Genomic DNA, 23,275 nt, shown 5'->3' with positions numbered 1-23,275 from the left:
ATTATTCTGCTTCAAAGTGAAGAGTCAACCACAAACTGCTTACGCAGTGCCTAAGGACGATAATGCTCACGGACGATATAATGCAGTTTCCAGGCGGTGCAAAAAGAACCGACACGTCTGAGAACCACAGCACGAATTTCCGCTCAAGAGCTGCACCCAGCAGCATCCTCTGCAGCTGTAGAACGCGCGAAGCAACAAGGCCCGTATTCACAAAGCGCTCTTACGCTACAGGATTGTTTTACTCTTTTTTTCTCTATTACTAAGCGAGAGGCAGTTGGTAATGCTGTGAATTAAGTTTGACTGGGAAATTCTTATTTCATCGCCACATCCAAGATTCGACGGTGCTTTGTGGCTTTCTTTCCCTTTATGTTTCTTTGAAATTGTCTCGGCACCTTTTTTCTATACAGTAAACGTTCCTGAGCGCGGCGGTGTAATAAGAAAGAAAAAAAAGAACACACCATCAGGAAGATTAGACAGCTTTCCTAAATTTCAACATTGTTACGACGTAAACGACCTCATTTGATGCCGCAGGGCGCACTCGTTAATATGTAGCCATTACCGGCCGTGGTTGCTCAGTGACTATGGTGCTGGGCTACTGAGCACGAGGTCGCGGGTTCGAATCCCGGCCGCGGCGGCCGCATTTCGATGGGGGCGAAATGCGAAAACACCCGTGTCCTCAGATTTAGGTGCACGTTAAGGAAACTCAGGAGGTCGAAATTTCCGGAGTCCTCCACTACGGCGTGCCTCATAATGAGGAAGTGGTTTTGGCACGTAAAACCCCATAATTTTAATATGTAGTCATTGCAACGGTTCTCTGAATTCTGTCGAGTGGTCATTACTTGAGATAACGTGCGCACTGCCTTGAGGATACACGCTGCACTGCGCACCACGTCGGTAGCTGTAAGCTACAGGAATAAAAAGCGAAGGCTTCGGTCAAGAATATTGACCGCGGCTGCGGGGAGGCGGGCTCCCTTCAGCTCATAATGCGCCTCCGAATATCAATTGAGAAAACAAATAGAGGAAGAAAATCTGTATAGCCAGCGCGAACAAGACCTTGCTTGGTGCGGTGAACAGCTCGCACAATTATTAAAAAAAAAGAAAGAACGTCCGCTGGATGGGGGCGGTGCAGCCGCGCGTCGCACAACGCGGCGGCCGACGCAGGGGACATGGTGTCCGAGCGCGGCATTCCGCCGTCGCGCCTGGGGACCAGCAGGGCGAGCCGCGGTCGACCCGCTTGTGGCACGCGCTCTGTTATGCCGGGTAATTGTTCTCCGAACAGGCTCCCCGCCGAGAGGGCCGGGTGTGCAGTCGACACGGTGCGCGTGTCTCATGACTCGCCAAGAACTGAGCCCGACGCGCACATCCATTTTCGTCAAAGTCGCCCCCCTCGTGACAGCTTGTTGTTCGCCAGTGCGTCGTCTGTATCATCTTCGGATATGTCACAGCGAGGCGGACTCCTCCTCGGGAATATGCATGCTCCGTCACGGCCCCGTTCGTCCCCTCAACCCCCCCTCCCAGTTTTCTGGGGCTGTCAGAGACTCGGCCAGGCGGCGTTTCAATGACCCTGGGATAATAGGTTTCGTGGCAGGCGCTTATAAATATGCAAACCGCGAATTACACAGCGCGGTCTGGTTCGGGCGAGAGACTTCCTCGCGTGACGCGAGTATTATGGCCCGTTTCGCGCGCGCGCGCCCGCCGCCCCCAGCTCGGCAGCTTTGCAAACCCCGAGGAGTGGACGCTCCGGAGGAATTCCGCACGAGCATTTCTGTCCAAAGTCATTACGTGCTGCGATCTGCTTAAGTGCGCCCGCTAATCTGCCCTGTCTCGCGCTCCTCTTTGGGCTGCGCGGCGACGCCTGCATGCCGCGCGGCCGGTCCCCCCAGCTTCGCCGCGCGTTGTCACGGACGGAAGCGAGCGCTCATCAAAGTACACCGATCACCGCCGGTTGTCGCTCGGACAACGATCTCGAGCACCTGCTCGCACACCTCGCCGACATTCCACCTGAAACTTAGGTGACGTGCGCTTCGGACTACTCTTCGAAGCGACGTCGCGTATGTGTATAAATTGTTTCGAGGTGCACTTTTGTGCACATCTCTCCGCAATTACAGTCGCAGCCTTCACCGCAGTGCACACGTTTTCATTCTGCTCGATAATGCTTTTTATTTGGCGAAATGCTTGGTGTTGTATCAGGGCTTTATACGAAAACCTCTGAGACGATCTAAATGAAAAAAAAAATAATAATCTGCTGTTTTTGCTGTTCACGTAAGCCACGCGCTACGTATACATAAGAGAGAGCTGCACTAAATCACAACCACCACGCTTATTGCTACAGCAAGGCTGCCAGCACTCTCGTTAAGTATTATTGCTGCTTCCTTTTCTATTGGTGGGTGGAGGGGGGAGAATGGTACAAATGATTAAATAGACAAATCCACACCATTCTCGAAAATATACGCGAGTAGAGCTCTGATGGTGGGTCTATAAAGCTTCAAGTGTTACGATGTGAACGGTATACCATGCGGGTCAGTGCATACCTGACCGACACCGCATCTATACTGGTCATGTCGCGCATGCGAGTTGGGCGGTGGTCGATCAGTGTTGCACATATGATAAACATCCTTGCAGTTACCGTAAAGCCTCCATAAATAAACAAATAGCTGATGCACACGTGCCAATGCTATAGTACTGCAACGCAAAACAAAAAAAATATTAATAAATTTTGAGGTTTTGCGGGCCAAAACCGGTATCTAAATGAGGCACGTTGTAGTGGGGGACTCTGAGTTCTTTTTGCAGCTGTTTTTCATTAACATGTATGTAACTCTAGATGCAGCACAACTACCTCATACCGCAGACTGTGCGCGTAGAAGTGTGCGTGTTGGTTGGATGGAGCCTTTCCTCAAGCTTTCGTAACGCGCGAACTGCAAGCGAACGCTAAAAGGGACCGACGTTAACAGAAAGAAAGAAAGAAAGAGTAGCTGAGATTCGTTGTTAAGTTATGCAGGAATGGCGGAAACTCCGTCACTTGATATTATCGGCGCCACAAAACGGCTTGGTACGGTGCTCGTGCCTCCCAAGTCACGGGTTACTATGTGCTGTACATGGCGGATTTACTTACCACCCGGTAGTTTCCAAGTCAGTTTCAGTCTCGGGTAATAGTTTACTTTAAATACGTTGTCAAAAGCTGACGTAGGCCAGTGGAAGCTGATCAGCGATTTATATGTACGCTGCCGATGTGCAAAAACGAATATTTTAACAAACTTTTCTTTTTCTTTTTTGTGTGGACAGTGGACTTTCTGTCGTCGATTGTTTGTTTCCCTTGTCCTACTTTTTTCCCTTGTCATTAAGTGTCATTAAAATTTTCATCACTCATGGAGCCTCGGCCCATTTAGAAGTAAAATGAAGCAGTAGGAAACAATTCCTTATATCATTTCCACCTGATCCCACATTAATCCGATACATATTTTTAGATAGCGATGATGTCCGTCGGACGTTGTGTTTTCCTTCTCTCTTCTTTTTTTTCATTTCAAGTACTTTCCGCTTTAGTAAAACATTAGCTGACACCTCCAATCTAATGTTCATCCCTGCAATTGTGCCTAAATCATGCTTGCGTACTCACATATGTGTTTAGTCACTAACCGCACCGAAACGTTCTATAAGTGAGATAATCGCTGAAAGAATAAACGGAATTTTTAACAGCTGTCAAAGCTCCGTCACGCAAAACAGTTTTGGTCAGCCACGTTGCAGTGCATGCGAAAATCGCGGAATTTGCTAATTTAGTGCTTTTAGATTGCAACCTCGGGTTCGAACCCTGGACATGTTTGTCTCTATAGGCCTATACCCTGAAATACCTCCTAAAACAGCGGCTGAAGATTGGCCCATGGAGTTCAACATACCACATCACGCCTGACTCTTCAGACTTTGACTTTCATTCCAGTCGAGATTATTTGCAGCGGCAAGATTAGTAACTCACTTATGCAAATTAATGGGGAACCCTACCATCGCCCTTGCTCCTGAGACCATTCACCAATCGCATTTATTTCTGTGTGAGTCGCAGAAAAGCCCGTCCTTCGAGCGATCTCTGAGCGCGCTTGTGCAGCGGCGCCCTCGTGTCCTGCAGCAGAAATAACACTTTGAACTAAATAGTTCTTCTATAAGGAAACGTTCCATCGCGCCTCATTATTTGAGGTACAAGGTTACTGAGCCAATAACTGAGCCAGAGTTGATGGGCTATTGATTCGACATCTACGCAAGGCAGCAGCGCAGGGTGTAGACGAGGACGAAAGACCGTGAAAAAACGACGCCACGAGCGCTAAACTATAACAACTGAGTTTTATTGCCGATGATCCGACATTTATGGGTACAAATAATCGGTTATTAGAGCGCAGCTCTTAGGCGCCCGTTCTGCTCGCGCGTTCGTCGCCGTCTTCTTCCCCAGCTGGATCCGATGCCGCTCGTCATGCCAGCGTTCTCATACCGCACTTCCCTCTGCGGAGGCACTCATGGCACTGGCCCACCGTCAGTCGGCGCGGTGATTCCGGTCTTAAATTCTTTGCCTCCGTATATCGCGAAATGAAAGTACGTATCGAGCTACGCTCAAATTTCGTATTAGAGAGTATCGTAATCGTGGGACACTTTTTTTTTTGTACCGATTGTTTGCGCTTATAGATGTCGAATCATCAGCAATAAAACTATGTTGTTAGTCCAGTGCTCCTGGCACCTGCTTAACGTTTCTTGTGTCGACGTGTCCCCTGTATTGCTGCCTTAGTATACGAACCAATAACGTGTGCTCTAAATAGTGGCGACGTGCCGGTACCATCAACATGAACTTAGAGCTGCCCCTAAAACCAGGGTGCCTTTGTGAAGGATATCCCTGCTCCAATAAACCTGGGTGATCCAATGGCACTCCAACGGCAGGAGCCGCACATGACCGCGTTCTTCAACAAATACAAGCCGCGTGAAGTCGCCAATCCTGCCTCCGACGGCGTCGACGCATTGCATCGTTATCACATGTGGATAACCATCGCACCCGTCGCTCCCGCTAAACAATCGTCGCGCAGGTAAGGAGAGATTGCACGCATACAGTCATCGTCGCTGTAAGCATATCGAGCACAATCGAGGACAGCCAGCAATAACGACCTCCGTTGCCTTCGCCGCACTGGACCGTCAAATCACATTCCCCATATATAGGTGAGCTATAAGCGCAGCTGTAGTGGTGACATTTATTCAGCGCTAGCACGAAATAATATAAAACCGCCAAGTTTTTTATGTTACTCCGTATGACACACGTCCAGTTTTCATCATCGACGGCAATGAAAACGCGTCAATCACATCAGAGGCTATCTCGCATATGCTTTCGACGAGTCGAGCATAAATTGGTCGCCAGCATAAAGAGTGCAGCAAACGCCACAGATGTGTAGGTATATAGGCGCGCACGGCATTCGAAGAAACAGGTTGCCGCATTGAAGCCTAAGCGGTCTATACACAGAGCACTACAGAGGGGGAGGGCAGGGGGGCTACAGGAGGAAGGCTGTAGCGGAAGCGTGCGCGCATGCCCTTCATCGCGTTTATATCCCGCATGACATTGAGCAACCATTGCTCCAGCGAAAGAAAGAAAGCAGGCCGACTCACGTGTCCCTGCTTGTCCATCTCGTTGTTGGTGAGCTTGACCTTCTCGAAGGAGACGACCTGCTTGCGCAGCTGGTCCCCCGTGAAGGGACAGTCCGGGTGCGCGTAGAGGCGCGCCGGCGACGGAGGGTCCGCCTTGCCGGCCACCAGCCACGAAGACCGGTGGTACGCGTACCGGTACCGCTTGTTGTCCACAGGAACGATGTCCAGGAGCACAATGTACCGAGCGTCGGGCTGCACTCCGGAGAAGGAAACTCGTACGGTAGGGAACATCCTCCTGCGGCATTGGACAACGTGCGCGTTTTATATCGTCCGGGGCTCGAACACGATCAACTTAGACATACTGGTGACCAGTTTCTTAATGCGTAACGCACTTAAAGCGTGATTTTATCGTTGCTTAGGGCATGCCGCTTAGAACTGAAAGGTGAGCTGATATACGTGTATACGCAGACCTTCCATCCAAGCTTCGCATGGATGGGGAAACTATGCAAGGAAGCTGAACAATTGTGTGCAGCTTCCTTGTTTCGATAACTCGCGACAGCAGCTGTACACTGCATGCGCTGCAGAATACAAAAATGCACGTGTTCGCGTTATCGATTAGTTCGGACATCTGGCAAGTTAGAAGTGATTCTGACGAAACGGTGCAGTTAATGACGACATGGCTGTGCTAATGCTTACAACCGTTAGGAACGAGCGCAAAATATTAATAAACGGTTGCAAAACATAGCGCTAATTCAATAAAGTCGTTCCTTGTTGTCATGTTTCGACCTTGTAGGCGTAAGCTGTGAACGAATATAAGCCATTATCAAGCCTTCCGTCCGATATACCAGCATCTCAATTTCTCTCAACTTTTTTTTTTCCTTTTCTTAATTAAACAAACCTATTTAGCAAACCTACGCTTCCACGTGCAATTACGCAATGGAATGACCTCCCTGATGATGTCGTCACATCAACGTGGGTTCATGATCATGTGGGATTTAGAAATAAAATACTAACCATCTATGACTATTTGACCATGTGATGACTCAAAATCATGTTTATAGATTTTATAGGGATATCACGTAAGCCCACTCGATTTTGTATAAAACCTACTAAGTATTTTATTATTACAATGTTACACCAGATCTACTACATTTTAGCATTGTACAATACCTGGTTCTTGAATTTCTTTTGTTTGTTTTCGTGTTCTTGTTAAAAATTATTGTCTAGTCCCCCTCACATAATACTCCTACATAGAGCCTGTGAGGTATTTGCAAATAAAATAAAATAAAAAATTAAGCCTTTGATCCCTCTTTATTAATTGGTACAATGGAGCAGCAGACGACCGGTTCGAAGGGGTCCGCGACCGCCCACGTGATATGATTATAACTCCTCCGCTATTTTGCTAAAAACCGTTCGCGAAGCAGATCGTCAAGTGACGAAATTTGTGGTGATGCAGGTACACATGTGAGGATGCGCGCAACGTCGTCGCAATATGCCAGACCGTTCCGCTACCTTTATTAAGCCAAATCGCGTCTTATTAGTCGAAGAAGCATCAGAAGACAGCCAGAGTGGGTGTATGCTTGTATCGGGACCAACAGCCTCTGTTGATCACGAAAGGCTTATTGAGCTTATCACGGACGGCGAAGAGCGTTTGTGCCTCTGCAGAGAGGTCAGGGATGTAGCAGCTGACGTGTGTCATCTCGACACAACCAAATAAACGCAGCCCCATTCGGGCATAACGGACGGCGCTAAAAGTGATTAAGAGAGTGAATACGACGCTGCGCTTTCGATTTATTTTGTTTGTTTGCGACCGCCGAAGAGATCGAAGCTTCGGTCTGAACCACCATACAGAGTGCCATCACAAGGGGGCGGCTCGCCCTAAAGTTTGTGGCAAGCGCAGTCGGGGGGTCCAGTGCCGACATGGAAAAGTGGACACAAAGCTGCCTCGCGTGCGCCCATCTGTGAAAGGCCGGGAGGAGCGCGCGTCTGCTCCAACGCGACCGAATTGAGACCAGCGTTATCGATCGCGCCGCCTCGAACATTTGAAGAGGGTCGTTACAAGAACGCACGCGCAGCGTGACGCAATCGGCAACGCTTCGAACGGAGGATCTGTCCGCGAGGAATGCTGTCTGCTCCCACGGGCGGCCCAGCGAACTGGTCCCGGGAATGCCCCCTCCTCTCTCTCCGAGGCCAAGCTGGAGCTGTCGTGCGCGCGCGCCCTACACCTGAGAATGCGAGATGCCAGATAAACTGCTGACTCAGAGCTCCATCGCGCATCGCCGGTCGATGCTTATCGGCCGCTTGCGGTCCCAAGGAGAGGACCGACGGTGTGCGCCGTCTTCGGGCGCGACGGCCACCTCCCCGACATGGCGATGGTGACACCTGACAGCGCCCTGACAAGGGACTCGCTCGCATGAGGCCTCCGTGCTGACCTCCGCTCCCCCCCACCCCAACTTCGACTCGAAGGGCGGCCGGACGCGTCCGCCGGGGGTCTGTTCGCACCTCGCTGCAAACGTGCGCTGCTTCCCGTCGGCTGCTTTGCACGACTCGTGCTCTGCCAAATGCTATCCGCAAGCGAAACACACTCGCTCCTCGCCGCGTCAAAGTGGTATGTGCCGACACCGCCCTCTCCCTCGCAGTGTACGAGCACATGCGCCTGCCTGCAAGTGTGTGTGCGCGTCCTACGCATATGAAATTGCCGCCTGGCTGTGTATTGTCACAGGGTAACAAAACGAGCTATCGTCCTAACTTAAGCGAAGACGCATACGTGTCCAATATTGTGACACGCCCTACGATGGTATTTGAAGGGGGAGCAATGCTTCGGCAGAAATCCCTGCATGGAACGTAGGAAGAAGAAGAAGAAGAAGGCGAGACCCATCGGGTATCGCTTTCCGCAGCGCTCCCGCGGCGTAGCGCGCGTTCTTTATCGTGCCTCTTGCCGCTCGCGTACTCAGGCGTATTTTATTTCCCGCGCGCGGTGAGCGTTAGCGTCGGGCGTGCGTTCTCCGGGGTGGTCTTCAGACAGCAGGGCCGGCAGGCGGCTCCCTCTTTTAGAACTCGATCCCCAAGATCCGCAGAGAGCTTACATTTTCTGTGCGCTTTTTCGCATAGCTTCCCCATAATACACATGTATATTAACCCCGGCTTCTCTCCCCTCCCGCAGGGGGATTTTTTTTAGCCCGCGCTGCGGAAAAACGGTGCTCCGCTCTCCAGTGCGCGTCCGTCCGTTTCGGTGTTGCGTTCAACGCAGGAGGCGAAGCCACCGCAAGACCGCTCTTCAGTTGCGCTCCTTTTAGTCGCGTTCGCGCTGCACTGATGGACTTGTAGAAGTTACACAGGATAGAAATGTCGTTTTGCCATTTCTACATCCCGCAAAAATCGGCAAAGGCGGAACCCTGCGCAACTATTGGCTTCTCGTGCATAACGCGGCCGTGAAGGACAAGCCTCGGACCAAAACAAGGTTTGCGCGCAACTTGAGCGCGTAAGAAGGGGACCAAAGATAATCATAGTTACAGAGTAAAATTTCGCTTCTGTTGTCATACTATCCAAACGTGTCCCACTAAAATTCGAATTGTCATATATATGATTATTATTATTATTATTACTATTATTATTATTATTATTATTATTATTATTATTATTATTATTATTATTATTATTATTGTTGTTGTTGTTGTTGTTGTAAATATATATTAACACCACTCACGCATACACAGCCTGAAAGAGAAGCAGGCTTGCAAATGTCTCCTGAAAATGACACCAGGCCCACACGCTTGAAGAGCAGAGGGAAAAAAATTAAAGAGAATAGGAAGGCACGCCACAACGCATCGCATAGCACAGAGAGTACGAGCACCACAGACGAGAGCCGAGTCCCATTCACGACGACAAGAACATGCAGCTTTCCTGCCGCTGCGAACTAAGTTACCGATGAGGCAGGACGAAAATGGGTCGCGCTTTGCGACTCGAACGCAGCTCTTCAGAGCTTCCAATCTGCTTTACGTCAAGGAACACATCAGCAGTGTGTACCCGAAATAATGCAAATGAACCGTCATGCTCAGGAAGAAGGGCACGACATCATCTTTCAGTGTCTTCCGCGCCATTGTTGAATCGGTCGTAACGACTTCGCTCGAAAGGCTGCCTGGTCAACAACCAGTTCTGATCCATTTGCCGACGGTAGAGCGTTGCAATGGAATTTTTCATCCTCGCACACTGTACCCAAGCTTTGTGAGGTTTTCCAATCGTCGCTAGTTACTGGCTGCGTATAGCCTGGACCCTTGTTAAGCAACGACTGCGGGTAGTGAGTGCTTTCGTATTTGTACCCATACACTCGTGGTGGCATGTTGGATGTTAATATAAAGATATCGAAGATGTGGCGCGCACAGGTTCCGCGATGTCCCTACACCGAACCGAGAGTTGGGCAAGAAAAACAGGAATTATTATATGAATTGATTTGTGCGCTATAGATCGCAGTGCACACGTGAGAACCGCACTTCAGTCGCATTTCACTCCCGTTATGTTTACCCTTCTTTTTTTGTTCGCCGGACCTGTTTCTGTTGGCTAAATGGCAGCGATGAAATGACTCTCTAATATGTTATCCTGTACACGCGTATCCCCGATTGAAAGAGGATTTCAAGTTTATTATTATTATTATTATTATTATTCTCCCGTAGGTACAGAGGGAGTAGGCGCTCCTCTTTCAGCGTAAGTCGAGGAGAAGAGTGGTCCCACACTTAGCCGTGGGCGTGTGCCTGCTCTCAACTCCGTCACCCTCTCCAACGTGCTCCACAATTTGAATCTGAGAAAGGGAGTTGCCTTCTCACCGACGACGAAGGCTACACGCGAAACGGCCCAAAGACGGGTGTCCCGTCCGCCTGTCGCCAGCATATAGCAGCGGCACACAATGATCGGCCGGAGAAAGAGCTTTAAAAAAAATCGCACCGTCACGAGTTTTCTCACGCCTTCGAGGCGTCCGGGTGGGGGGGGGGGGGGGGTTACCTGTTAGGAGATATGGTCGGATTGTCATTGGCTTCGCGATGACAGAAAGAGATTGCGGCTTCCCGGGAGCCGCGAGCGCATTTACATTAACGAAGGGCGCGCGCTCGCGAAAGGCCACGATCGCTATCGACGACGGTTTCGACATGCAGGTCCCCGTGCACATGTTCCGCCGACCGACAAATAGGCGCATCCTGCGCAGGCGTCGCCGCCAGGGGGCCTCGAGGAGGCGCGTTAAAGAAGAAAAACAAAAATGGCGCGTTCCACTTGGCGGCGTTGACGCGAACAGCGAGTCGTGCGCGCGCAGCAGCGCAGCCCTTGTTATCAGGTTGGTTGCGTAAACAATACGCTCCTACTCGGCACCTCTATGGGGATGCGTGTTTCGGCCGATTCTGGCGAAGCCTCGAGTACCCTATGCCAGCTGTTACGAAACGCGCCGGTATACGGCGATTCCTCTCCCCGAGTGTGTATAGCGGAGGCTACGACGGAGACATAATAACCGAGCGCAGACAGATGCTGCGCAATACAGCCACGTTCGCATGTACGTCGCAAGAGAGGTAATTTAATTACACAACGCCGATGGGGGCAGGTTCAGCGCGTCTTTAGAAAATGTTGTTTCTGAACATCTGCCGTTCCACTGGTCACTAAACTTGCATAAGAATTCCTCGTGTACTTCGGAAAGGCATACACGAATGCATTCTGCTGCATGTTTCGGGGACGAATTAATCTCCTTAAATCAGCGCTAGCCGTGAATCCTAGTAAATGAAGATACGCCGAGCCGGCTCCGATACCACCATTGAAACTTGTGCCCCGGTTGATTTGAGAATTCCCTACTCTAATTGGTCAATTAAATAAGGTAACATTATTAACTTAATACTGGCCAATGTATGAGGGCGCATACGACAATCACCTGCTCATACAATGGCGTTCCACGCAGCACCTACGCTTCAGTGGATGTCCCTTTCTCTCTCTCTCCCCCTCTCTCTATCTGTCTGTCTTTGGTAAGGCACCACACGCGTCACGCAGAGAATGTGGGTTCGGACTCCACTTAAGTCATGCTGTCTCTTTTTCATTTCTTCTTTTGACGGACATGAGGAAGAACATGTAACAGAATAATCCTGGGCGAAAAAAAGACCGTTTAATTCCAATAAAAAAGGAATAGCTTCATTTTGCTTTTGCTTTCATCTGCCTAAGTGCCCGCTACCTTAATATGGAGCTGGCTCCACTAAAACAGAGCCCCCTCGGTTCGCATACGCGTCTTATGTATTGTGCTGTCCTCAGAAGTTTCCAGCAATATTAGCACCTGTCATATGCATGCTTACAGCTTGCCAATATCTTCAATTTTCAAAGAGATGACACCTGCATATGCAGCAATGTACAACCAAAAAGAAGAACTTTAACTGCGTCCTCCCACAAGGCATATTTTTTCAAATGCGTTCGTACTCAAAATGACAAGCGTTTGCGTGTAAATGCGTTCACAGTCCTTGCCTAGAGAAGCAGTCGCTCCTCTAGCGGGACAACTCGAATCACTGGTGTGCGAGCGGACGCATCGCGACTCAAGAGCGCGGTCAGATCAATTACTGTCGGCTGGAAGGTGAGGGGCATCTCGTTAGCTGTCATCGCGCAAGTCGACAGAGACCAACTTGCGCAAAGTCGTTCGCGAAGTGTCGACATGCAGCTGCACGCGAGGGCTGTTTTCCCACAGTCACCCGGCACAGTCCGTTCGTCTCGAACTTCACAAGCGCCGCGTACAACTCTCGGCGCAACATATGGTGCGGGCGTCCAGGGCGCGCGCGATGTGCTCCCGGGTCGCTCTGCGGCCCGTGTCGCGAAGTCGTGCGCGCTCGCCGGGCAACTCGGCGCGGCCCCATTGTGCGTCCTCCGCCCAGGGGCGGTGCGTGATAGTCGGCCGCCCGTGCGAGCGGCTCCGGGTCGTCGACGGATCAGTTTCGTTTCCGTTTGGCCCAGGCGGGTCGCTTTCGCCGCGGCCTCCCTTTGTGCTCGGCGGCCCGCGCGCACGCAGTGGCCAGTTGACGCCGCGGTCCGGTATAAATCAGCGCGCGTTTCTTTTTTCTTTCTTATTTTTTTTTTCGCGCTCACAAAAGTCACGGGTGCCGCCGCAGACGACCGCCACCGAGATCGTATTACACGCAGGTTACCAGACAAACCGATGCTCTCTCTTTCTCAAGTCAACAGGAACATCACGGCGACTCGCAGCTTGCCATTTCTCATTTGCAAACGTTTATACTGTTCAACAGGGCGTGAATGCAATCGTCAACTGTTACCGCGCGGAGAGCGAGAGGGATTGTGGCCCGCCCTCCGCCCCATCCAGGGCATTCCAGACCGCAACGGACGCCACAATAGCCGCTTAATGAACCGACACCGTTTTTGAGGCAAGAGTGCTGCCCTTCGGGGCGCGCTGGTTGACATTGTGGACGTTCACACCTCCCCGCAGCTCTTTGTTGGGTGCCTCCAGGCCCTTTGTCGCGCACGCGGGACAAGCGCGCCAGTGGGAGCACTGATGAAGCACGCTCACCCCCTCCTCACCCGAGGTGGGGTGCTCTCGGGGCATATGGCCCGCTCGGCGGCAGGCGGCCATTGTGGCGCGCTCTCCTCTCTCGGAGCTCTGTGTGCCGACGCCGGGACGCTAGGGCGCAGCGGAGGAGAGCACGCGCGGAAGCGGCTAATAACCGGCAACAACGACGCCGACTGCGCAAGCGCCGGCGCGCGGGCCGACCACGGGGTGCCCCCCGCACTCGGCGGCAACCCCGTTTCAGAGCAAGAAGACCACAAGGAACACCGCCGGCAGGAGCCTCGATCCTTTGAAAAGAAAGAAGCCAGTGGCGACATTTGTTCTTTTGCTCTCCACTCCAGCAATCCAGCGCTCTTCCTCGTTCGTCCCCTTATTTGTTTACCTGTTTTAATGGATCTCTATTCACCGTCTCTCTCTCTCTCTACTTTCTATTCCCATCCCCTAACGCAGGGTAGCCGACAAGACAATTTTCTGGTTAACATACATGGTTCTTTCTTTTCTCTATTCTTGAGGGATCTCCAAAACAACAACAAAGAGACACCGAGCGACGGCAGCAGCATCTGCGCTTCATGCAGGAAACAAGCTACTCTTGCTGACGCAGATTCCGTTCTTGCGCACCCGGTGAAAAAAAAAAGAAAAGCTAATAAGGGGAGGCGCGCGTGGGAAGCGCGCCTGCTTCCAATTTGTCGTCTGAACCCGAACCGGAGCTCAACCGTCGGTCGCGTTGGTCGAGCAAGGCGAAGCCAGCCGCTATTTACCGCCTTTCAGCGTGGTGAAACTGATTTAGCCCGGCGCCTACAGCGCCTATTTCTGTGCGTGTGGCTCTTGGGCTCCTCACAACGACGGGCAATCCATCAAAGCGGCTCCTGCGTTGACAGAAACAGACACGCCACGACGAAAACGTCTACCCGAAGCAAAAATCGCGCCTGGACGAGAAGGAAACAGAAAAAAAAGTACGCTGATGGAAAATAAAATAGAAAGCGGCTGACTTAAGAATAAGAGTCGCGAATATGTATAAAGAAACATATCGGAGCCGAGCATTACCCTCATAATTTTTTCTCTATTTTCACCGGACAGCGGACATTTATTGTACGTTCGCGTGTGTTCTGCGCGTGCGCGCGTGTTCGTGTGTGGTAGGAGGGAGGCGGGAGGACGGGAGTCCAGTTAGTTACTTATAAATTTCCATGCTAGTAACGTCGCTATTTCATTTCTACATTTTTTACATTTCTACATTTTTTTCACAGAAGCACTGCGTGTATTTGTTTTCTTGTTTGTTTGTCTTTTTTCTTTTCCGCGAGGGAAACATGCAAGTAAGCTAAAATATCACTTCTTGTCGCTGAACTTATAGTTGGTTCGTACTTCTTGCGGCGGGATATACGACGCGAAACAGCTTAAAATCCTCAGAAAAAGAAAAAAAGAAGTTATCAGTTAATAAATTACGAAAACAATGTGAAAATGTGGAAGAGCGACTTACGCTCTTTCCTGTCCCATTACACCACAACAAGTAAGCTGAAACTAGGCAGTAATCTTTCCACTATGCGTGCAAGGTTTCCGTTTGAAGTTTCAGATAAACTGACAACGCGATCTGCACGCACGTGTTCTACAAGTACGGTGAAGATGAAAAAATATAAAGGGAAACAACACCAGACGGTTAAAATCGAACCATAGCCTTTCACTGTATACTACGGCTATTAAAGTCCAGTAGTGGTCTTCAGACGTAAAGCCTTATCATTCGCACACGTTCTCATAGCACATCACGATGGTGGGAGTCGATGAGTTAAAAGGAAGTAAAAAAATAATGGCCCGCTGAACACGATGTATATATACGGCGGCCTTCTGGCGGTCCTGTACGCTCAACCGAAATACTGAACCAATACATATGAGCGTAACACGGGCGTTAAACGCTCGCGGGTGTGAATTAGACAGTGACGGTTCCCTGGAGCGTAATGAGCGTGGTTTATTTCCATTTCTGCCGGGACCCTATCTGGGCATTTCCGCACCCCGTTCGCCGGACGCCGCACGCACAACAGCTGCGAGCGCCGGAGCCTTCGAAAACAGGTTACGTTCTGCAACTCTGCCGACCGTTGGAGCCGCGCTAATGAGAGTGGCTGCGCCATGCATTGCATATCTCACTGCCCTAAAGAAAGAAAGGAAGGAAGAAAGAAAGCACAGGAAAACTGTTATTTCTCATTCTCTTTTGTTTCTTTTTCGTTTCCACGTAAACGCGAAAAAAGTATGTACGGTCGACGAACGTATCAGGAAATTTTGATCACGTATCACTTAATAGTGTGGTGAAAGCAGCTTCGTGTACTTTTGCAAGCACTTCTATGTGCATATGTGGCTCGCTGTGGGATTCGCAACTGTGAGTATATATATAGAGGAGGCTTCGTGAGCTTTGCAGAAGCTGTTTCCTCCCACTGAGGCGTCCGCATGCCAGATGCATGTGCGTGGTGTCGCTGTGCGATCCATCAACGAACTTTGCACGAACGCGAGCGCTCGCTAACACCACGTGACATGGCGCTACGTACAATGTACGCTATGTGTGTATCTGCAGCCAAATTCAGGGGCCCCCCTTCTTTGTGGGAATGGTACGCACCGGCTGCGCAGGCGTAGCACTCAACGCACAGTTTGCAAGCGAGTGTACTGAGGCCATCTTGTTGTAGCGAGCGCATACATAACGCAGCACCGGTGTTAGCGTTGAAACGCGCGACTGTGTGATATATTGCGGAAACTCGCCGGCAAACTTTCTATTGTTGTTGATGTTCTTTTTTTTTTTGCCTTGCATCCCTCGTATCCCTTTCCCTACATTGTAGACAGTATTCTTGCTTTCTTTGTTTCCTTCTTTGGTCATCCGAGTTCAGTGAAAGCCACACAGCATGTCTCCAGAAATTTTAATAATATGCACATACATACGTTAAGGCCAAAAATTACTATGTTGCTTTCGGCGTACGTCGCTGTAACGAATCAGTAAAGATATAGGGCTTAATTAAATTACCGTCTTAACGTCCCAAAACTGAACATTGGGCTATAAGGGATACCGTATTGGAGGACTCCGGCATCATTATTACTACCTGGGGTTCTTTAATGTCCACCCAACGCACGGTACACGAACGTTTTTTCTTCTTCCTTTCTCCCCCCCCCCCTTTTTTTTTTTCGTTCGTCCTCCATATAGTATTTCCCGTCACATTTCTAGGTCAATCAGTGGCAATAGGAGCATGAAGTGCGCATTGCTCGCTTCATGTTGTCTCCTGCGATATACTATATTTTGTTAGTATTTATTTATCCTTTGTGATTTACAAAAAAAAAAAGTTTACTGTGGCAATTCCAAAAGGCAATCAAATTTACTGAGAAGCAGCGTGGCACCCAAAGCAGCAACTGTAACAATGCAGGGCAGCAGCAAAGAGCTGAGATAAAAATACCACCGATTCAGAATAACATTCCGATTTGTAGACTAAACACTTCCGGAGGATGTGACGCTCAGCATTGGAGTGCAGCTGCGGAGCTGTTCACCCATTATAACATAGGAACGGTTCAAAATTGTCACAGCGTCCTTTTTCTCTTTCCACCGCTAAAGAAAAGTTTCGCGGAATCGGTATCACGCACACTAGGCAGCTTCCTCCTGGTATTTTTGAAGTGATTGCACCCAGCCTTTCCGCCAACGTTGTCACAAAAACGTGCGCGCTGTTGAGTGGACCATAATTACCGACATTGAAAAACGAAAAGCGAAGTAACGGCGCTAACGGCTCGGTTTCGCGCCAGAGATTCGCTCTGTCGCTCGCTTCCTGTGCTGCGGTCGCCACGCGGTGAATATTCACACGATCCTTCACTGCACGTGACGCTTCCAAGTGCCGGCCTTCCAAAGGCTGCACTCGCGTCCAGCATGGGCGGCCTCGATAACGCCGTCATGTGAAGAGCGGCTATCAATTTCACAATAATGACCGTCGGCTATATACGACCTCAGAGTCGCATATATCAACTCCTCGCCTGTTTGTACTTATTTCTTATCTTATTTAATAACAAAGTGAACAGGAGTAGCCATCGCGGACACACGGCGCTCAAGGACCCTCTACTTATTTTCACCTCAACAAAAAAAAAAAAAAAAAAAAGAAAGAAGAAGAAGAAGAAGAACGGCGCAGGCACCCCGCGGCCTTTCCTTCAACTTTCCTTCCCCTCTTCCTTTATCAAGAATACGAAGCTCATCGCGAGTATAAGCCTCATCCATAATTTATTCTACAAAGCAGTTAATTTCCCCTATGGTTTCCATAGCTTCATTGTCTGTTGGCTTCATAAGGTTGTTGCTTAAAAATTGAGCCCCCCAGTTCCGCCTATTCTTGCAGCTCTTGAGAGGCTATAGCATCTCCCAACGCAAGCAGGAGCTTCCGCTCCCATACATGGAGTGACACGCAGTCGCTGTCTCAGTCGTTTGTATTTCATAATCCTGTATATTTTTCGTTGGGGTGTGCAAATGGATCTCTCGAACGAATGAATGCAAATGAATGGGCGCTGCGTCAACATCGGCCGTGACACTCAAACGTCGGCATCAAAGCCTCGGCGCCGAGCGGTATTCAGCACGAAAAATGAATTCGTCACAAACGTCTTCCCTGTACAGTAAAAATGAGCGTTCAAGAACGCGCATTATTTCGCAGAAAGATAGCGACACAAAGAAGCAAGTGAAGAGTAGTGGCACGCAGTTACGCAATGCAGCTTCATAAGCGGTGACCGTTTCCTCACGGCAAAGTTCCTGCATGGTTGACGTTTGCTGGAGCCTGAAAACGCACGCAGGTGTCGGCTATCGAGGGCTCAGCTCGGAGGCAGAATGATAACGCCGCCGGCCAACTAGCCTGAGAAGTGGGTTTAACATATTAAGTGCACATGTGAACTTGTCCAACGCCACATCCTGCTCCGCGTACCGCCGTGCTGTTGAGACTCGAGATTATAAGGGGAGATTATCTCGACTATACGACGATGTGTACGTTTCACCGCCACCTGTTTGTGCGTGAAAGCGACGTGTAAAACGCACGCACCGCAAATCCACGGAGAGGAAACTGGGAACGCGCAGGGCATGGAAAAACGGGCTGCGCGGCTCTGTGTACTACAAGAGGTGGGGGGGGGGAGGGGCTGTAAAGCGGAGGTCGCTGCCGGCCGAAGACTTGGTGGTCAGCGCCACCGCATTGCGGCGGCCGGCAACAGGTGTGTCGTGCGGAGCTTACTGGCTCTCTCTCTCTCTCACCGCACGACAAGCGTCAAGGAGGCGCCCCGACGCATCAGCACACTCATCTCGTTTGGGCGAGCGGCGGAGTCAAGCGACTCGTCCGCCCCCCCCCCCCCCCCCCCCCCGTAGCTCACAGTATCCCCCGAACAGCTGCGTGAGGCTGCGCTTTCATGGGGACGTGTTGTTTTGGCTATCTGTAATTAGGTTCAACGGTGAAGCAGCCACGGAGAAAAGAAGAAATCATCGCTCCGCGGCCACTGGAGACTGGTCGCCCTGTCCGTGCCATTGAATGATGGGGGCTCGGGCATCGCCGCGCGCGAATTTTCCATCGCCACAGAAGCGGTATAGATGTATTTATATACACGAGCGAAGGCGTGAATACATATACATACCCCCGCCTCGACCCGCCCCGTTCGCGTGGTCGAGGTTAATGAAACGAGTGATTTACCGCGCCGATAAATTGATTGCGATGCAGCCAGATTAAAGGCGGGTCGTCCTAATGTAGCAGTCGCATGAAAGCCTTTGATTTCTCGTGTGTCGTCTAAATTCGCGCGACGTCTGTGCACGTACGCACACAACTCAGATCCTGAGAAGTGCCTGCGTCACCGCCTCGGCTATTTCGAATCGCTACGCGGTGTCCCTGACGTAATGGCACGAGACAGAGAAAGTGGGAAAATGCGCACAAGCACACGAAAGCTCCTTTCCGCCGTTCGAAGACACGGACGCTTCTCAAACTGTATACGCGGACTTTTCACTTGCCGATGCATTTGCACACTCTGCGCTAACGCGACGGCTATTTACGATGGCAGTCTCCTCGCTCACTGGACGGTTAAGTCTTTGGCGCCTTGCCTCCGTCGACTACCAGTATACATATATCTATAGAGAGCACCGCCTCGCTTTTCTGTCTCTATACTACGTCGCGTTTAAGTTGGTTTCAAGGCGAAGCTTCGCAGTCGTCCGGCCGTATAATACTTCAGGGGAGCAGGCACGTCATGCAAGTAACGTCTATATATCGTCAGGCGAGCGCGGTCGTTTCTAGGCTTAATGAAGCATGCATGCAGAGGGTGTATATAGGTTCGCTGTGCGCTCACTCGATCCTTCTTTGCGTTCTGTGCATGAAGTCAGCATCTTGCGTCAGTGCCACCACGTCGAGTGACACCTCGCATTCTCGAAGCAAAACGTATGGACTGCTCACACAACCCCTATACACTTCATTACCGGACAAGGGTGACGTGATGTCATGCCTTATCCTTCCGACGTACGAGTGCGCTTACAAAGGGAGCCGACATAGCTGTAGGCTGGCATTTAGAGCGACTCCGCGATGTCTGGGCAGTTCGTGGCGCAATTACTATAGCGAGAGCGCGTCGGCCGCTTGATCGATTTATCGCCCTGCTTGGACACCGATCGGAAAGTTAAATGCACGTTGACAAGGGGGCTAGCGCAGTTATCCGCGGTCATGGCGCTCACTTCCACGTCTTAACGCGCCACCAAGATAGGCGCAGCTGATTGGTCTGTTAGAAAGGGATGAAGCAAAGATAGGCTGCTTACGCGGATGAAATAGCGCCAACAACGAATCATGAGACGGAAAGCATGACTGAAGGTTTCTCATTTTGTGCTTTCTCCCGTTCCTCCTGGCCGAAAACGGACAACAAAAAGCGTGCTCTACGCGCAACTCGAACAAGGACGTCCGTTCGAGCGATGTTTGTATCCTGGCAGCTTTACTGTTTTGCCCACCTTCAAATCGAAGCATACGCCGCTGAAAACACATAAACGAAGTTTCTGAAGTGTGCAAATAAATGTAACCTGTTGATATATATATATATATATATATATATATATATATATATATATATATATATATATATATATATATATATACGAAATGCGTGCCAGTGATGTTTAGTGAGGATCCGTCGATGCCGCTTCTGGAACTCTAGCAGATCTCCAATAACACAGGCCGTCGAATAGCTATACAGAACTCATGGTCCATTTCCTAAACGTTGTTCAGCATGATGACATTTCAGCGCGGAGCCCACTATCGTCACTTGAAAGAGCAACTTTATTGCTGAATTGAACTGTACGTATTCTCACCCTTGCATGTAGATTCACGTGGCACGTAGATTCACAACGGCCACTGCCTCCCAGTTCGCTTTCCGATGTACACGACGAGGAGCCGGTATGCGGGAGTGCATCGCGATTAATTTCTCGATACTCACATTCACTAAGCGACCGTCCATCGATAAACCGTTCGACGGTTGAGTGACCTGGCATGAGGCGTCACGAGGAATGGTTGATTTTGATTTTATTCATCACAACCATTGCAACTGGACCGCCCTTGGTCACACATTTTAGATTAGTATAACGCCTCGATGTGCTGTTATTATTTTTAAAATTTTAAATAGGTAGGGTATTTCAGCTGAGCTCAAATACAAGATCACGTGCGCACTGAATGCTTTTATGGGATAACCAGATGCACTGTGATGGCTGCACCTCCTTTTCTTCTTTAGAACAATTAGCCCGCTGACACGTAGTTTGTGCCGTGCCCGCGTAGGCCCACAATTGTTATCGTATTTCATGAATAAGTGTGCTTTTTGCCCTATATACTTGGATATACCCCCATTTCCTCTATTTGAGTTTGTGAGCACGCTGTTTCTTGTGCTACATTGCTGCATGAGTGATGAGATGTGCCCCGCCATATGCACAACGAAATGAGCCATGTTCAATTTCTGAACCGTTTTCCTATAGAGAGGACATATGCACAGCCGAGAAATGCTCTCTCGCGACATCACCCTCTTATCAGGAAACATCTCGCGAGAATAATAGTTCTTGTCGTGAAGCACCGCCTATCATCTGTGCATTAAATTCTCTACCTAATATTCGCGTTCTCAGAGCGATCGCGCAGGTTTTCTGGAACAGTTCTCAAAGAAATATTACAGGTTCTGCAATCAGCGTGACAAGTATTCACACTCTTTACAAGGCTTGTTGTCTGCAACGGACGTAAGCTTGGGATGGCGAATAGATATATATGATGAGAGAGGATACAGACAATTAACCAGCTAATTGAACGGTTAGTCGAAAAGGGGCTTCTCTGTATGTGTAGACAACAATGGAAATTATAAGCTCTGCAACGACGTCCATTCGCGCCAGCAATACTGTAATCGGTATACGCGTGCAGCGGCAACGCAGCGATAACGATGCACTAAACGAAACGCACTGTCGTCAAACTGCGTGCTGCAGTGATGACTCGTGGTCACTAGAATTATTTGCGTTTGCTTGATTCACGTCACAATCGCATTGCTGCGATCATATGTTGCGAGGTGCAGCTGACGCAGACCTCATGCATTAAAACGTTTAAACATTCTATTTAATTTTAAAATCTACGTTCTTATGACAAAACCTATGTCCTGATAAGAGAAACGAGCTCCGCAGCAATGCGCTACAACGCGAACACCGACATCAAATAGCGTACGTATCACCTACGCAACTGTTACAGTGCCAGGTGCGTTGCGCTGTTTAATCTGATAGCGACTTACAGTGTTGATCGCTTTACTACTGGCTTGTTTACAAAGCGCAGAGAGCCGTGGAGAAAACGAGCTCGAAAAGCGCTATCAGAGGCGACCCTGCCGTTAGTACGTGTACAGCGAACTCGGGACACGTCTACAGGCGAAGGCAAAGAAACAAAGCGGCGCGTGATTGCCCTTTTTCTTTTCTTTCTGGCGCATCGCGATCTGTATACTGCGCTGTAAACGGTGGGCAATGCGCCGGTCGTGAGCGAGCGAGGCAGTGGACCACGTACGCACAACACAGCGCGTGCACCGTACACGCGGCGACGCTTTCTCGACGGCGGAGAGCGGGCGCCGCACGGAACCCATCGTCCCTGATTGTGTCGAAAACGCAAGGACGCGCACGCCGACAAGCATCCCGCCGCCGCCAGCGCTGCGCGTGCGCGCGACACAACCACCGATCCGGGTTAGCAGTGACACAGATGACGGTCGACGCTATTAGAATTGCAAGAAAGACGCCAGCGCCGCGAGCTTTCCCAGATGTCAACTGGTCGGGAGCCGCGAGACAATGGCGATACGTTTGACGCAGCCTTGGCAGGACACGCCTGTGCGCGCGCGCTGTCCTACTTTTAATGTCCCCACCGGGCGGTGACTTTTTCCGCCACGACTGGTCGTCGGCTGGGGGCCTTTACGGCGGCGCGCTGACGTCATGCGCCTTTCCGACGCCCCAGCGAGGAGCTCCGAACGAAGAGTGCAGCGCGTAAAACTTGGCGACCAGAAGAAGAAAGGGGAGGAGGAGGTGCGATCGAATGCGCGCCGATGACCACATGTAATTGCGCGCGTCGCCGAGTTGCACACGCCGCCGACGTGTTCGCAAGGCGGCGATTTCTGGGCAGTCCGTGGGCTGGTCAGAATCGCTGTAGGACCGGTAACACGGACGACACGGTGTGATCAAGCGCTCTGCTTTTAGCGAGCGCTATCAGCGCGGGCATACTTACAGGACGTGGCACACAAAACAGACAGGTTTACAGACAAGTCAACAAACTTTGAGAGGTACCGGGCAATGCCATTATTGTTGTTACTGCGCTATTGGTGGACCGCTCTAATTGTTTGGCAGCTTGCCTCACTCGGAAAGGATCGGAAAAGAAGCTTCGCAGACAGGCATATTACTTCCAGTACACGCTAAAGCGCCTATTTAGACCTCTTCCGTGACCACACTGTTCATGGAGACCATTTCCTTTTGCTGACATTGCGATGTCGTCACGCCGCATTGAGCTCCAAAGCCGTTGGGTTGCAGGTTAAACCGAATATGCACAAAAGTGCCATCAGATTGTCCGGTTCGGTGGACGTGCGTGGGAAGTTGAATAAGCTCTGTGATCTTTTTCTACGGCTGTTCAGCACATGGCGGTACGCAGTATATCGTCCATACAG

General features: G+C 50.3%; 1 protein-coding gene across 1 annotated transcript in view; it reads right to left on the bottom strand.

Annotated features, from left to right (window-relative positions):
- The window catches only part of LOC142565608 (uncharacterized), a 141,978-nt gene that overhangs the window by 21,119 nt on the left and 97,584 nt on the right, over positions 1-23,275 (bottom strand). The window contains exon 3 of the mRNA XM_075676274.1: positions 5,626-5,899. Within this exon, the coding sequence (XP_075532389.1) occupies positions 5,626-5,899 (274 nt within the window). The remainder of the gene's footprint in view (positions 1-5,625; positions 5,900-23,275) is intronic.

The sequence above is a fragment of the Dermacentor variabilis genome, chromosome 1 (genome assembly GCF_050947875.1).
Source record: "Dermacentor variabilis isolate Ectoservices chromosome 1, ASM5094787v1, whole genome shotgun sequence".
Classification (NCBI taxonomy): Eukaryota; Metazoa; Arthropoda; class Arachnida; order Ixodida; family Ixodidae; genus Dermacentor; species Dermacentor variabilis.
This window is presented reverse-complemented; position numbering and strand designations above follow the sequence as displayed.